The sequence below is a fragment of the Clupea harengus genome, chromosome 14 (assembly GCF_900700415.2).
Source record: "Clupea harengus chromosome 14, Ch_v2.0.2, whole genome shotgun sequence".
Lineage (NCBI taxonomy): Eukaryota > Metazoa > Chordata > Actinopteri > Clupeiformes > Clupeidae > Clupea > Clupea harengus.
The window spans coordinates 11166339-11183067 of NC_045165.1; the positions used below are offsets into that span (position 1 = coordinate 11166339).

Here is a 16729-nt window from a genome sequence, read left to right on the forward strand (position 1 = left end):
AAAGCGACCCTTGTGAGGCCGATGCATGTGAATGTCTGGGAGCTCCTTGGTAGAAGTAATTGTACATTTCAGAAAATGTTTACAGCGCAAGAGCCTAGTTTATAGCCCTATTTATGCATTTTGTAAATTGGTATCCTCTTATACGTACCACGCGACTGACATTCCAGGAAACACCGGGAAAAGGAGACACATTTCAGAGCATTGTGGAATCAAATCGGTCAGAACCTGTTGGTTGTATACCGATACTAAAGTCACGAAAGGAAAAGGTTTGCATTTTATGTTGGACTTAAATAATGTCATAATATCAGCACGCTTTGTAAATAAAGCTGGCTTATCCAGCAATATTAATAGCGTTGTCATTGACTCGTACGCGATGGAACCACAAGAGATTAACATTGCACCAACTACAGAGAGAAACAGTATTGATACAGCCGATGGCAGTATGGACAAAGATGTGAAAGAAACAGGCGAAAAACGTAAATATGAAAACTCCGACAACCATGAGAAAACCGGTCGCAAAAAGCGAAGAGGAAAAGCAGGAAAACAGCTCCGTCCTGGGGAGAGATATGTACCTCCTCCTCAAAAACGCAACCCAGGCGTCAGTTTCTGTCAGGAACATTTTGACGAGACTTCGTATTATTTTGATGGAGGTCTTCGGAAGGTTCAACCCTATTTTTACGATTTCAAAACTTACTGCAAAGGACGTTGGATTGGCAAGACACTGCTGGAGGTTTTCAGCAGTGAGTTCAGATCTGAACCCTTGGCATATTATCACAAGGCAGTGAAAGAGGGGCGGATTCGTCTTAATGACACACCTGTTGATAACCTGAATATAATACTCAAGGTACTCCACATCTTCATATTTCAGTGTTGTATGGTTCTTATCATTGTTGATCTCATTGTATAGCTTGTGGAGACTGATATCGTTCACAATATGTAATGTTGATATCACTACTTTGCCTTGTGTAGAATCTTTGCTTTTGAAGACCATGCCAAGACTAATATATCACACAGCTACTGTCAAAGCAAGGCAGAATTACTAGAATTAACTTATATTAATCTTTCCAAGAACAATGACTTGATGCGGAACACAGTCCATCGCCACGAGCCACCTGTGGTCGGTGGTCCTATTGAGATCATTGAACAGAACGATGACGTGGTCGTGGTGGACAAACCTGCCTCGCTGCCGGTGCACCCCTGTGGACGATATCGGCACAACACGGTCATCTTCATCTTGGGGAAGGAGCGAGGTCTCTCTGAACTTCACACTGTCCACCGTCTGGATCGCCTCACATCTGGGGTGCTGCTTTTTGCCCGCACTCTGGAGAGTTCGAAAAAGCTGGATCAGATGGTGCGAGACAGAGAGGTGAGTTATGGGTTTCATATAGGCCACTCGTTGTAAACTAAGTGGATTTTTACTGTTGTTGTTTTTTTTTTTTGCACACTGTAGAAAGAAGAGGCCCTAGCTCTAACTCTTCAACATTTTAGTCAAACAGTTCTGAACCTCTCATCTCAAATGGACAAGTAAACAATGGTAAAGTGATTACCATTTCGGCTCTTGTTTACCTATATCAGAACTTGTGTGTGGTTTTATTCCTCAGCTGGAGAAGGAGTATGTCTGTCGAGTGGAGGGAGAATTCCCAGAGGATGAGCTGGTGTGTGAGGAACCCATACTCGTCGTCTCCTTCAAGGTTGGCATCTGTCGCGTGGACCCCAAGGGCAAAGCCAGCCGCACAGTCTTTCAGAGGCTGAGTTGGAACGGCCACTCTAGTGTGGTCCGCTGCAGGCCTGTCACTGGACGCACTCACCAAATCCGTGTCCATTTGCAGTTCCTGGGGTACCCTATTCTGAATGACCCTGTCTACGGGTCCTCGGCCTGGGGCCCCAGCCGGGCCAAAGGTGGGCTGGTGGGTATGACGGATGAGGAACTCTTAGAAGCCCTTGTTGAGGAACATCGCTCAAAGGAGAGCCTTCACTTGCTGGACATACCCGACGAGGACCTTGGTCTAAAGAGTGGAGGAAAACCTGAATTGGTAGAAGGTGCCGCCCAGGTGAACACCTGCTGTGAGACTAACGAAGATGGACCTTCTGATGTGCCAGATGTGCCGGTAGATACGTGCCAGTCAGGTGACAATGGCCATAACGTGAAAGTGGCAGAAGTTGCTGCCAGAACAGCGAATGTCGCTGAAGGGAAAACGGTCATTGAGAGTGCCACATTGGGGGACGTAACATCTGGCTCAAATGTTGCGATAGATCCTTTGTGCCAAGAGTGTACGATTGTGCGACCTGATCCCACAGAAAAGGAACTTGTCATGTACCTCCATGCCCTGAGATACAAAGGACCAGACTTTGATTACTCTACACTTATGCCTGACTGGGCCAAAGAAGACTGGGTTGAGGATTAATGATGAACCACCTTCACCTCTTGAACTATTGTTTTGAATATAACGATATTGAAGTATACATTTACTTTTTAGTATTCTAGTGAGTTAGCCCCAAAATTTGACATTTTCCTCAGTACCAAAATTCTATGATTGTATTGCTCTGTTATGAGATGTGTCAGAGCTTAGTGATGTTTGGAAAGTTTTATTTTTCAGTTCTACCAAATGAGCTTGAGCTTAAAGCGTTTATGTATAGAGACATTGGCAGTTTTTTTTATCAACTTGGTGGGCATTATTATGGTAAATAAAAACATACAGACTTTTGCCATGACTCTTTTTCAATGATACATTTTTGCAAAGTGCCGTTCAGGATTTTAGAGAAAATAGGTTGACAAGCATCATTCATCTAAATATCATTTTAAGAAAAAAGATATAGCACGTTATTGAAAGAAGTGTTTTAATCAAGTATCATCTCCACAGTTGTAACCTGTACAACTTTACAAGTTTGAAAATACCATTTTTTCACAAACTGAAGTTCTCCTGCGACATAATGTTCCTTATATTTCTAAGGCAGGTGAGATCTTTTCATGAATTCAAGTGCTGCTCTTCTCAGCATTATCATTGACAAATTTACAAAATAAAACAAATAACACCTTTGGTTGCCACACTTGACAATACAATATAAACTTGGCACTTGGAAAGGTAAATCATTTCATTGTTAATATACACTTATACTCTGTCTTCATCATACTCAAGTAGTTTCCTCAATTATATACGGTGTGATTTTACATCATAGCGAGATAAAATGTTATAAATATCTGTAGTAGACTTTAGCAGACTGGGTTGAGCAACAGAAATTCAGTTTGCATAGAGTATGTGAATATCATTTTCTATACACAGAGTCAATTAATCATAAGCAAGATTTCAGCATGGGCTCAACTTTTGAAAACATCAGACACTTAAACAAAAAATCTTTCCAGGGCAAAATCATTTTGACAAGCCAACAATATAGCACAGCACACTTTTTTGAGTTTTGTTTTTGCAAATGAACTTGATGGATACAATTGTCCTCTAAACTTGCATTAGTAGAACACACACAAGTACACCAGGACTAACTGACAAAGTTACATGATCTTTATCAACACATATCAGTCATTTGGCACATGCTTAAACTGGCTGGTTGAACACTTCACCCCATATTAAATACATCGTATAAATATTGGGAATCCTTTATGTTGTCTCTTCTATGGCTTAACAGTTGTCATAATTCAATTCATGTTCACAAGTTAATTTAAACCTAATTTCTTGTGACATGTTTGTGAAATAATGATTCCCTCCTGTACTTTTATCCTTCACATGACAAAAATATTATTTTAATTTAACGTAGATATTCACATTTTAAATAAAACATGGCACAAAACTGTTACAATAGCTTCCACATATATTCTTTTAACTTGTATTCTTGCAGCATTCTGTGCTCCTAATACAAACCTTTGTGTGAAAAGGCCCGTGTGATGCTTGGAACAGGCACAAGCCTTGAGTGCACATTCTGTGATATCTTTACAAAGGTGTACAGGTGTCTGTTAAAATGGAGTACAAGGCTTGGGCAACATGCTCATTTCTGAGGTCACAGCATGTCAAGCAGTCTGTAGTCGATTAGTCCGTAGTTCTATTCAGTGGTACTCACACATTGCAGTTTTCTACTGGGCAAAAAATAAAGGTCATAGTTCATGCTGATTCCATCCCAAGCTAGCTGTTTTGCCAATTAACTGGCAATCCTCACTGTATGCACCAGCCTATATCTGACAAAACCCATTTTTGTATGTGTACAATGCTCTTTTAGTGGAGTGTGAAGTTCTGTCAAATCATATACCTATGTTGTTCCAAACAATGAAAACAAACTTTGAAAGTCTTCTTTACATCTACAGATTTATGTCAAGTAATTGCCTAGAGATCCAGGATGAAATGTGCAATTGAAATCTTTGCTGAGAATATTTTACAACAAAAAATAGTTGTGATCATGCTGAAAACTGGATTAGCAAGAAGTTGGATTGGCCTTTAGCTTTTGTCTTCTCCTCGCTTGATCCATACATCTGGCAAATCAGGCTGACTGTTTGGCAAAACGACTGTCAGGTCGCTCTGGCTGGTCCGTCCCCGCCCGCCTCCATGGGAAGGTGTATCATAAGCATTTTCGTTAAGAGAAAGGCGTAAGGTGTCCCTCGTGCCATTCAGGTGGCCTGGTTGCAACTCCTCCTCCGTGTCCACTAAGGTTATTTCTGGGAGTGAAGCCCCAGGCTCGATTTCGCTCAGGCAAGTCTCATTGGTATCTTCCATTCCCTCGAGTGAGCTGTGTGACCGAGAGACGAGCTTGTGTTGATCCTTTTCCAAGGCACCGCAGGTGGCGTCATCGATTGAGAGCAACCTCTGAGCTCTCCTGCTTGTGGACTGGCAGACGGCGATGTCTTCCATACTTGACGAGGGTGAGGATGATACGGACGCGTTCCATATCTTGATTGCACCACCTTGTCCTCTGCATTTTTTGCACCATAGTCTTTCCTTGGCCAGGTCGTGGGCAGGAACCGCAGGACGCGAGGTGTTCATGTACGGGGAAGAGGTCTGAAGAGCTGGAGGAGGGTTGCAGCTCTTGTGGTGCCCACTGCTCATCTCTTCGTTGTCTGCCTCCATGCTCACCCTGTCATACTCCCCCCTTGGACTTAAGCCACAGAACTGGATGTCGTCGGAGAGTACAGAGGGTCTGTTGGACAGTTTGCTGGTGCAGGTGCTGTTCTCAAAGCTGTCGCTCAGCTGGCAAGCAAGGGGTTGAAGCTCATACTGCTCCGGGTCCCTGTCACTCCCAGGAGCTCTCTGTCGGTGGTGTTGCTGGTTTGGGCACAAGAAACCACCTCCTCCAGCCTCCTCCTGGTTGAAATTCTTCCGAACTCTTGGTCCTGTTCCACACACAAAGGCCCCATTGGCTGCGGTGTTGGTTGAGGCATTGTCAGTTGTGGTGCAGGTGGACATTGTATTGTCAGTCTTCTTGGTCGTGCATGGCAAATATATCCGCCCGCAGTTCTTCTGAGGACCAAAAAAGCAGCACAAAGACTGAAAGAAAAAAGTTGCAAAACCACATGCTACACATTTCACGAGCATAAGAAATATTCCAACTTTCCGGAAGACGAGGGCGGTTGCTGGCAGCATGACAACGCCGACACAAAAAAAGGCTCCTGCCCCCGTTGCCACTGGACAGCCCATCCTCTTCACCGAATGGGCTACTCTCCCAAGTCTCTCTACATGTGGAGCCAAGCTGTATGAAACACAATAATTGGCTACAAAGTCAATTGAGAGTCCTGCAGAGGCGGAGAGGAACAAAGCCTCCACGCCAGTTAGCTGCCATTCTAACAATACCAGCAGACCAACAGTGACAAAGACACTGCCACCCACTGCTGCAGTCCCATATAAACTGAGTGGGATGTTCCATGTTGTCAAAAGTAGCATGGCAAAGGTGAGGGCAATGGAAAACCCTGCCACCTCTAACGTCTCTGTGCTTAGACATTCCTGCAGGTCGTATAATGTCAGCTCGCTAACAAACCAGCCTTTCTGTAAACCCAGAGGGGCCACAGATATTTCCTCCTGAAACCAGGACTGGACTTCTCTGTAGAAATGTGTAGTGCGGGTGAAATTGAAACTGTACAGATGTGAGGTTTTCAAAGCGATGACGAGAGCTGTGATCTGGCCCTCCGAGTCAAAGCGTAAGCCACCACTGATGGGGAGACGCCCCTCTGAATGCTGTTCTGCCACCATCATCCCAAGGCATTGTTCAAAAACGCTGGGCGGGTAAGGGAACGGAATGTCATTGCAGCAGAAATGAAAGGCATCCTCGCTCTCGGAGCAGCGCCGGATGGACACCCAATGAATGAGCTGTTCCACGAAACATGCGTTGTCCTCTGCTTCCTCGTGGTCGTTGGAACCTTGCAGATAGAAGCTCTGGTTTTGTATTCTTCCGCAAAGGTCCCTAAGCCACACCTGGGCATCTGGGTGGCTCATGTTGAACTCGGTGTCCATGACCAATTCGCCGCTGCTTTTTGGGTCGAAGTGATTCCCAGAGTCAGTAGGGATGACACCCCAAACAAGAGTCAGTGTTAAAGGTTTATCCTCCCCCCTCCATTTGCGTTCGAACATGAACTGGTGTTGGTATTCTGTGTCGTATCTCTCAAAAGGGTGGCTGGAGCGAAACAGCTGAGCTCCATGGTTGTCTGAGGTGGGTAGTATCATGCCTGGGCCTGCACAATATATGTACGTGCCTCCTGCCGTCAAGACTGCAAACCAGCAGATCCAAATATATCGAAACTTGACCACTCCACATGGTAGTATCTTCAGGAAGAGTAAATTTGATGTGTCTGCCAGTCCACGCTTCAAACCTCTTAGCTTCTGCCCTATGGTGAAGAGGCAGCGTTTTCTTGAGCTGGTGTCCCAGAATCCACCAGGGCGTTTTGTGCAACATGGCTTCCATCCGGGTCCTGAAGCAGCAGTGGCAACGGTGATGGTGTAGCGCTCGTGTAACACTAGCGCGCAAGGGAGCCAAACAAGGGCGAATAGTGTGTTGATTAGTGACGCTGTGCCCAGGAACACAGCGAAGCACCGGATGGCGGTGATGCTGCTTATGTAGCCTGAGAAGAATGTGGCACTGGAGGTCAGACCTGACGTCAGAATCAGGAACCCCATTTCCTGGAGAACGCGGTTCATTCTCTTCTCCACTGAGGCTGGAGGATTGTGGGACAGCTGCTGGAGCCAGAAATCAAAAAAGGTGTAGGCGTAATTGGCACAGCTGCCAAACAACACCAAGACTGCACTAAGGTTGAGGATAGGGAAGAAGACTATTCCAAACGCTATTTTGTAGAAGAAATAAGAGGTCAGAAGGGAGCTTGTGATTGCCAGCAGTGACAGCGCTGACAGGAAGAGAGATTTGGTATACAGAGCCATTGTGACAAATAGCACAAGCACGGCCAGAACTGGGTAGACTGAGTCCCGAATCAGATAATACTTGAAAAGTGTCTGTTTAATGCCCAAATCCATCCCTGTTATAGTGGTTTTGTTATATGTTAAGTCGTTTCCCTCCAAGTGGCTCAGATATATGTCAATCAACGAATCCCCTTTCTCCAGGGGCAAAAACATAAGACTGTACTTCAGAGAAGGCACCTTGTATTCAACAGTCTGTGGCCCAAGGAAGTCTTTGTCCACCAGAAAATGCAGTATCTGGAAGACGGCATTCGAGTGCTTGCACCTGCTCGGTACAGACGCACAGCGGCCATGTTTGTCTCTCTCCGCACACGACGCGACCAGATGCCCGTTATGGTAGTAGGGGGCACAGTGCCGGAGCAGACTTAGACTGTCGGAGACCTGTTGGTCAGTCAGAGCATGGCAGGAAGATGCATTGGTGAGGAGGATCAGGTAGTTCCCCAGGGACCAGCTTGGACAGCACTCTCCCCTCGAAGCGGCACCATCACCATCTATCCTGACACTTTTGCAGATGTCTTGGAAGTGAGGCTGTGAGCGTATCTGAAACAAAATTAAAGGATTGGTACTCATCTGCTCTTGTTGTGAATTTTTTTCTTTTACGTGCCGAAATAGATTTGTGTATATGTTGTTAGAGTCTATATCTGCTTCAGTAGATGGACATCTTACATTAACGAGACAAACCATACCTGGTTTCATTATTAGTGACATACTAATACAAGATTAGCAAAGATTGCTTACGAAGATCTGTTCCATCTCACACATGGTGTAGATTGCCTTCAGGCTCCAAAGACTTGCAGAGTCCCCAGAACGGAAGACCAGTTTAGCATATTGCTCTCCTGTAAAGAGAAAAAAAGCAAATACAAATAATTATTTCTCTCTCTTTATGACACTGATGCTAATCAAGAGAAACAAGTACATTACCAGGTGATTCACAGAAGAATTTGTTCCAAGCATTATCTCTCTCCAGCATTCTCCTCAGACGGGATTTGGAGTGCTCTTGGAATCCATCAGAATCCGGTCCATGGCTTTTCTCATGACTGCCAAAGAATGATAAAAGCCACATTGCAACATGTGAGTAGTTGTGACCATTTATTGTTTGTTACCACCCAAAAAAAAATGTTGGCTAAAAAAAACAACTATTCTTTGTGGAATATTGGCTGTTTAAATCGGTGCAATTCTTCAATAGCCGTATATGCCAAATACTGTTTCGCCATGATGGCGCCTTAAATAGAGTATGTATTGGGTTGTGTTAAGTCTGTATGATTTGAGAACGATCTTCTCATTGAGAAAATTCAGCATAGCGAGCTTTCTATTGGTATAGCTTGTGAGATGTGCCAGGCTCATCCCTTCTTCTCCTGCTGTGTAATTACATAAGCTAGCCTGAGAGATGGTGGGCTCCCATGGTTCAGCCTGGCTCTTGTTGCCATGTAACACATGGCCTTGTCATGCACATGGCCATTTTTGTGTAGTACCTCCCAGCTGCCTTGTCTGCGAGCTTGTGCGGTGTGAGAGACAGTAATTTTCCAGGGCCGGTGCTCTGCTGCAGCTTGGTCCAAGCGGAGAGCTTTATTCCGATGTCTGTCCCGCGAGGCTCAAACCCCTGCATTAAATGATCACAGGTGAGGGCTGAGGCATTAAAAGCACAGGGGAGGGAGGATAAAAAAAGAGAGACAACAGCATCCTACTAGCAACATCCTTTGAGTCAAGCTAACAATGCACTGAATACATTTTTTTCCCGGGGAACATCTGCAGAGCTGAATACAAATGGACCCTTTCCTGCGTCCTCCTCGCAGGGTTCATTGTGCCTCTAAGGATGCTTATGGTAATTTAGTTGAAAGGTCCAGAAACTAATTACGCTTTCAGCAGAAGCAGGTGGAGAATTTGGTGCACATTTACCTGCGCTTATATCTATTTTACACTACTAATTTAGAGTTAAGTGATGACATATGGATTAAATATATACCTTCTATGTATTGTAACTGCCGTTGGATAAAAGCATTGGCTAAATAAGCTAAATATAGGTCCATGCCTACGTGTGACTTTAGTGTACACGTTAAAAAAACAGTCATGGCAGAAATGATTCCCTAAACAGTGAGTGTCAAGACTGTTGTTGCTACATAATTAGACAGTATTATTTATAAGTTGGCATCTCTAAGCCATTAAACCAGCCTCTGCACCCGCTAATTGTTTCGGGAAAAGGCAGAAGACCAGAACGTGGATTGAAGAGGCTGGGTGAGAGAGAGATGGACAGAGAAGGAGGACGAGAGAGAGAGGGAGAGAGGGCGAGAGAGAGAGAGAGAGAGGGAGAGAGAGAGAGAGAGAGAGAGAGGGCGAGAGAAGGATGGACAGAGAAGGAGGACGAGAGAGAGAGAGAGAGAGAGAGGGAGAGAGAGAGAGACAGAGAGAGAGGGCGAGAGAGAGATGGACAGAGAAGGAGGGCGAGAGAGAGATGGCCATTAAAGTTTGACAGGAGCCTGGCTCAGCATGATCGCCATGTCAAAGACACTCACCACTAACGGGTCAGAGAAGTCTGGCAGGGGCCCCATCAGCAGCCCAGCGAGAGAACAGCTCAGCAGTACCACCAGGCATGTGACAAGAACTGTCATTGGGTAATCCACAATCACCTGGGCATAACTGTCTCAAATAGAAAAGATGGATTTGGTGGGGAGCATGAACTTTCTACAAACCTACAAGCTCTACGGTGGCTTTTCAGCTATCTTGTTCAGCGTCAATCATAATTGTCTATGTGCTGTAATGTAATTTTATACATTTCTCATGGCAATCTGGCAAATAATTGTATTTTTATCTAAAGCAATAGGGTGAAGAAAACATTTATTTCTACACCCTTTTCCCAACATATTCTGAGTACATTTGAAAATTGGGAACTGACCTTCTGGGGATCCTGAAGGGCACATTATTCCTGAAACAGAAATGTACATTTATGACTATTTTGGTCTTGCTACAGCCATACTTTAAAGAAATCAGGTTGACTCCTCACCTCACGGTCACAACATGGTGCTGAACTGGCTTAAGGTTGCCGCCATCATGTGACCCTTGTAGCCAATGGCAGTGCACCGTGGCCGCTGGGTGGGAAGGTCCACAGCTGTGTACAGTCTTCACTGTGCTGGCTCCCATCGAACAGTCCGGGAGCGAGGCAGCAGTGACCGGGAGGGTGTCATGGCAGGCGTTGGTCTTGCTCGAGTGCTGCTGCAGATGGTGGTGGTGGTGGTGGTGTTGGTGATGGGTGGAGTTGCAGGGACATCTCTTGAGCTGGGGTGAGGGATCTGAGCAGCCTGGGCAAACCTGATGGTAGAGCTTGCTAGAGGGAGAAGGCTTGGGGTGACTGAGGCTGTCCCCGGGCTGGTCCCCATCTGCTGGAATCAGCACCATCTGGGACTCCGACTCCTGGGTGTCCGGCGGACACAGAGAAACCTCCGGAATCTCACTGTCATGTGGGCAGGAGGACACAGATAAGTGACCGACATCAGAGAAAGCGCACGCATTTCTCACGCACAGCATTAATGCATTTTTAGAAATGTTATCTGTGTGTTGTTAACTCCTTATGTGAGTGGTGAACTCCTAATCTGAGGTAAACTCTGAGTTTAAGTTTGCTGCTGTAATGAGGGTGAGGCGATGTGCTGCTGCTACAACGCTTGAAGGCCCAATTAAGTACAGAAGAAAGACTCCATCTGTTTGGCCTGTCAACACACATGAGGCCTGTGAACGGGCGACCAGGGCTTCTTATGACAATAGATGACTCATGCTTTACAGCCCGATCGCACACAGATCATCGTTCTCTCAGAACAGGGAAATGCTCACGTTGATGTCTTCGACTTCTGTTTCTTCGGAGGACTAATTACAGACAGGAGACGTAACCATATTACAAACGACAGCGGAGGAAACATTAGATTTAGAGCTGTAAACAGCTGTGTGTTAGCTTTGAAATATTAAAGCAAAATATTAAACACATTTTGTTGGTCTTCTAGAGGTGGATATTTTCCTATTGTGCAGTGTGGAATGGCTGGCACCATATAGTAGGGTATGTTTTTAGACAAAAGCCTTTATTACTTAATTATAATGAAAACAAATTAACTAAAATTCTCTCTCTCTCTCTCTGTCTGAGTTTTGTTTTATGCAAGCTTGTTTTTGCAGAGATGGGGAGAAGCGTCAGAGAGCCCTGACTCCATTACCTAGGTGATGGAGTGTGCAAACACAGTGCCATATGAGGCGCTCTCAAATCCTCTGTTTACATTCCTAACCTTCAAGGATAGCTGACCTCGCAGCAAATTAATCGCAACTTCATTTTCTTTAAAAAGACAGATGTTTTTAATCATGCTTTGAGACAGACGCTCTCTGCGGCTACAGAGGTTTTCCCTTACCGTGCGCTATTTTTGTTTATCCTACAGGGCAGAGGCAAATATTAACGCCGTGCCAATTGAAGTATGCAACCGTAATCTGAAACCAAAAGGTGGCTTGTATATAACAATACATAATTGCCTCACACTATCACTTTGGGCTTTATTCCACAAAAGGCAGAATGAAAGTCAGCCCTCCAGGGCCTAGGGAGAAGAGGGATGTCTTCCTGGGCCATCCATCTTAGCGCATGCTGCCATGCGCCCTGCTGTGCTGCATTGTGACATATTGCACACTGATCTGACAAGGTATGGGAGTTTCTGTTTCTGAGGCACAGCATGCGGCTCCCAAGCTGCATTTCACTCTCCCCACCTCGCTTACCGCAACAGTAAACACCCTCGTCGTCGACGGCGGCTAATGAAGCTGGGGGTAAAGACGAGATGCGCTGACACTGGTGGGCAATGCATTGTCAGAAAATGTTTGCCATACTGTCCTTACTTTTCAATTCCAGGGCTCCGTGTTGCCAAGCAGGCTGGCAGGTCCTGCAGTGTTTGTCATAAAGATGAAATGATGCGGGGAGGAAAGGGCAACGCAACTCTTGAGTTTGGCTGTGATCCATGCTGTCACATCCTCAGACACACCCAGCGTTGATGGGTCTCTCATCTCCCCTGTGTCTCAGTCACTGTCCTAACTTAACCCTTTGCCAACATTCCTATCCTCCCACCACCCTGCTAAGGAATAAGCTCTCTCTCTCAAACACACACACACACACACACACACACACACACACACACACACACACACACACACACACACACACACACACACACACACAGGAGAGCCGATAGCTGTGAAAGGCGTCTGCAGTGAGCCCAGGGCCTAGGTTCTTCAAAGAGACATTCACCCACCAGGACAACAGGGTATTCATTGTGCTTACTAGGGCTTAACTGAATGAAATACAGACGACATGAGAAGATTTTACCGCACTCACTACATAGTTCAAAGCACAGTCTATGCCCTTTCCTTTGAAATGTCTTAATGTTAATCTACTGACCACATGAGACTCATGTAAAACATGTAACTTCTATGACTAGAAGAAGTTAGTCTGTTAAGCTTATAAGGTAATAAGGTTATATATAGAACTGACACATTTTTTTTTTTTTTTTTACATGTTCCTACTTTAAAAATGCAAAAGCTAGGAGGCCGCATCGGAACTATTGCCTTGTTATTGCATAGGTGAGACTTAGATACAGCAGTGCAAAAGCAATTTTCGGTTTTAGTTCTACATTATGTTGTAAATATTTCATATATTTTGTGTGACGCAGTCTGGATATCGGCAGTAATAAAAACTGCATTTTCAGCTTATGCTTCCCATTTCACGTAAACAAGTTATTTTCCCTTTGGTTTGAAGAACAGTTGCAGCCATTATAATTTTTTTTCTGTGTGTTGTAAACAACAGATGAGAACAGAGCGTGAGCTCTTGATTAACAAATCAAAGCACTCCCTCGCAAGAGAGACCCATGCATGCACAGAAGCACATTAGCAAACAACTGAGCCATCTCCACAGAATGGCTATAAAGCCAGACCCAAAATGTGACTCACAGAGGTCTATTGCCATGATGGTAGTACCCTCCCCCTCTCCCTCCCCTCCCCTGCAAACACACACTTCTAAACGAGTAGAAAACGTGCGGCACCATCTGCTTGCTACCAAGTACTCATCTATGAAGGAAAACATAATCACTGCCATCATGTTCTATGCTGGGAGGAGTGAGAAGAAGCTAAGACAAAACAATACGAGCTCTGGTTCATTAGAAGGGGCTCCAGGCTCTGTGGTTTAATGCAAGTGCACAAGCATGTGCAATGTCGTTTTTTTAAATGCACGAGCATGCTGTCTGCTCTGTGAAACTATCCAAGAGCCAAGAGATGTGGCAATTTGTATGTAGGATGCTATTGTGTGAGACGATTTTAAGCTTGATTTTGATATTGGAAGCAGGGGTTTATTTCTCTCTTCCCTTATATGAAAACCCAGAGAGAATGTTTCAAAATAGGATGACGCTTCCCCCCTTTTCAAACCTTAAAAATGCACGTCTCTCATTATCTACTTTCCTTATTTCCCCTTGCTCGGCATGAAGCGTTTAAGGTTAGTAGAGCATGAGTGCGTCTCCTGCATAATACGCTGTGGTCATGAGCAGAGCCCCCTTCCCATAAGAATAAATGCTTGCCTGCAAGAGACCCCATGAATAACTCCATGACTAACTCAAGTGACGGATTCTCAGAAGTATCTCTGAATCACAAGGCATGTTGCCTACATTACAACTGATGCCTCTACATGCCAGATGAGAAAGCGAAAGTAAGTAATCTGGGTAGTAACGTTGACTGAAATACATCCATATTGACCAAAAACACCTCAATATGACTATGAGAAGAGTCATGCCAATTAATGTCTCAGCCCATTATCTTTATAGGAAATAGGGTGTTTTATGTTGGAGTAATTATAATCAATTAAGATGTTCTACTATCCAGGAAGACAGAATCAGGATGATTTCTTTTTCATGGTGGGATAATGTAACATGCCCCCAAATGACCACTGACATGCCACAGTCTCTTGGTCCATGCAACACAGTCATAATGTTTTGTTATAGGTTTTATCACTTTGAGCAGTGCAATTAGTTCTTATGTTGGTAAAGGTTATGGTTCTCCAAACGATTTGTGATCAACAGTTTGGGAACAGTGGAACTGTAAAGCAAAGACTCTAACATCAAAATGATGATCTGTGACAAGGCAAGCTTTTAGACTCGTTTCAGAATTGTTTCAACTCGCACTCTATTCATGTGAAAGAACTCTTCACTCATGACAGCCCTTTCACCTTCATGCTCAACCAAGTTAGATAATTTGCTGTAAACAAAGCCACATCCTAGGTGATACAGAGATCAAAGTGCTCTGTGAGTCTCCAACTGGATTGTTGAAAATCAAATGTGACTACAAACATCAGTAGTTCAACAGCAAAAATAATTACAATCCATTGTTTTTTTAAATAATAGTGGCTTACAGGTCCTGCTTCTATGTGAATTAATTCCATAAATGACGCATGTGCTTACATTGTGTATGTGTGCGTGTGTGTGTTTGACATTGTGCTATAAAATGTATGAATTCTAGGATTACCAGGTGGTCATCACTGTCTGCGGAAACTACGTTCTTGATATGTCCACCATACGGTTGGCTGGGAGTTCAATGACAGAGCTTCTCCTTGCGTTCTGAAAAGGTCTCTGGCTGCCACTGCTTGTCAACATGACAGCCGAGTGTCACTGACCACTCAAGTGCATCAGCGATTAATTGGCCTTATACAAAAAATAAAACTACGCTGTTTATTTATGTGTATGTTTCGGGTTTCCCCTCTTGAGTCTATTCTAGAGAGACATGAGGTTGCATCGATCGTGGATCAACATTTATCAGTGGAAGACACGTGAGTAGCAACAACGAATAGCGTTTATTCGGATTGACGACAATCATGAATCGCATACTTTCATGTCCAGTACACCGAATTATTATAACGACAATGTAGGCATGAGGAAAAAAAATGAATCGACTACCTTTGAGATGCCTCTTGTGCGGGTCTGTCTGCTGTTGTCGTATCCATTTCTTCAGCTTCGGTGATGTTCTCGGATACGGACCCTGCATCCATACTGCCTTCCCCTTTTCCAAATACCTCGGTGGAAAACCGTCTGGTCAGATATCTAGTGTACTACTAGAGACGGTCTCAAGGATTAAGGCAAAATGATGCGCATCGGGTGTAAGCATATCGGTTTAATTCTCTACCACTGAGTGGATGTATCCGTGCTTACCTCAGCCTCGTCTCCTATTGGAAGACGCAGCGTGATGATCGCTGTAGTGTGGATAAGTTGACGGAGACTTGAACGATCGCTGTTCAGCCGAGGGTGGTGCTGGTGAAAATAGGGTAACCAGTGGAAAGTGTGACGGCGCTGTTACCGCCTTCACCCGTTAATATCATGTCTCATTTCCAGTTTTAAAATAAATAAGACCCATCATTTTAACACATTTCAATCTAGTATGGATAATGTACAACACAGTGTGCATTAGCATATGAATAATCTTAACACCTTGTAAGATCACTAGGCTACTAATAAGCCAGAAAGATGATTATCTGAATATTTCTAAGCAGCAGCTCTCTCTTTGGTGCCCATTTTCTCCCTCATGATAGTGCTTCAGCTACAACTGAAAACAGGGTCGTCATCGTTGCCCCCAGCTGAGACAGTCTACAAAGCTTAATCAAGCAAATCGAAGCTCAGGCAGACAGGGAGAGTTGGGATGTCCGCTTGATTTAGTTCACCCTGCCCACAACACTAGGGAAGAGAGGCCTGTGGTGAGCAGGCGCTGGCATAGCAGCTGTGAGTCGTCGAAATCCTTAAAAAATCAATCACCCAACCACATCTGCCCAATCCCCCATCCCATCGCAACGAGCACGACTTTCCTCATGCTCCTCTCCTCGGAAGAAAAATAATTTTCTTAAAACCAATGCCCCAGCTAATATGAATAAATAAAGGGTGATGCTTTCACAGTCCAGACAAGAGTTTAAATTATAAGGCTATGTCTGACATCAGACTGTTGGAGCCTGCTCTTTTGAGTGGGTAACTCCATTATTTCAGTTTGGGGAAAAAAAGGGTTTTTTACTATTAAAAGGACAAAAGGCTCTATCCATTAAAAACTCTTGTGAATCAGTAGAACGAGCTCTGGGCAGGTCTATTTGCTTCTAATTGCCATCTTCAAAGAGTTGTAATTGGGTGATTGTGCGTGTGTGTGTTTGTGTCTGTGTGTATTATGTTAAATTAGACAGCTTTGCTCAGGCACAAAACTGTGGTAAGGTATTTTCATCATTCACCTGATTCTAATTTTCTATTTTAGAAACACACTGAACAGACCTCAAGTGTTCTTCTCCCCTCCCCCATAATAATCCAGTGGTG

General features: G+C 44.4%; 2 protein-coding genes across 2 annotated transcripts; one reads left to right on the forward strand and one right to left on the reverse strand.

Moving 5' to 3' along the window:
* The first annotated feature begins 3 nt into the window (after positions 1 to 3).
* On the forward strand, positions 4 to 2705 carry rpusd2 (RNA pseudouridine synthase domain containing 2). The gene is made up of 3 exons (XM_012826875.3): positions 4 to 844; positions 1070 to 1366; positions 1602 to 2705. The coding sequence occupies exons 1-3, from the start codon at positions 32 to 34 to the stop codon at positions 2403 to 2405; spliced, it is 1914 nt and encodes a 637-aa protein (XP_012682329.2). The 5' UTR covers positions 4 to 31; the 3' UTR covers positions 2406 to 2705.
* A 116-nt stretch (positions 2706 to 2821) lies between these two features.
* On the reverse strand, positions 2822 to 16111 carry disp2 (dispatched homolog 2 (Drosophila)). The gene is made up of 8 exons (XM_031579874.1): positions 15341 to 16111; positions 10396 to 10842; positions 10288 to 10317; positions 9908 to 10031; positions 8870 to 8997; positions 8319 to 8434; positions 8136 to 8233; positions 2822 to 7937 (listed from the first exon to the last, which is right to left on the reverse strand). Exons 1-8 carry the CDS (start codon positions 15430 to 15432, stop codon positions 4440 to 4442), a joined length of 4533 nt encoding a protein of 1510 aa, XP_031435734.1. The 5' UTR covers positions 15433 to 16111; the 3' UTR covers positions 2822 to 4439.
* Positions 16112 to 16729: the final 618 nt, after the last annotated feature.

Excerpts from the sequence above, each read along its gene's own strand:
- disp2 (XM_031579874.1), bottom strand. The coding sequence starts at position 15,432 with ATGGATGCAGGGTCCGTATCCGAGAACATCACCGAAGCTGAAGAAATG. Across the intron at positions 10,843-15,340 it reads GCACAAGAGGCATCTCAAAG|TGAGATTCCGGAGGTTTCTC; the intron begins GTAGTCGATTCA and ends CCCACATGACAG. Across the intron at positions 8,998-9,907 it reads ACTTCTCTGACCCGTTAGTG|GGGTTTGAGCCTCGCGGGAC; the intron begins GTGAGTGTCTTT and ends CATTTAATGCAG.
- rpusd2 (XM_012826875.3), top strand. The coding sequence starts at position 32 with ATGTCTGGGAGCTCCTTGGTAGAAGTAATTGTACATTTCAGAAAATGT. Across the intron at positions 845-1,069 it reads ACCTGAATATAATACTCAAG|AACAATGACTTGATGCGGAA; the intron begins GTACTCCACATC and ends AATCTTTCCAAG. Across the intron at positions 1,367-1,601 it reads AGATGGTGCGAGACAGAGAG|CTGGAGAAGGAGTATGTCTG; the intron begins GTGAGTTATGGG and ends TTTATTCCTCAG.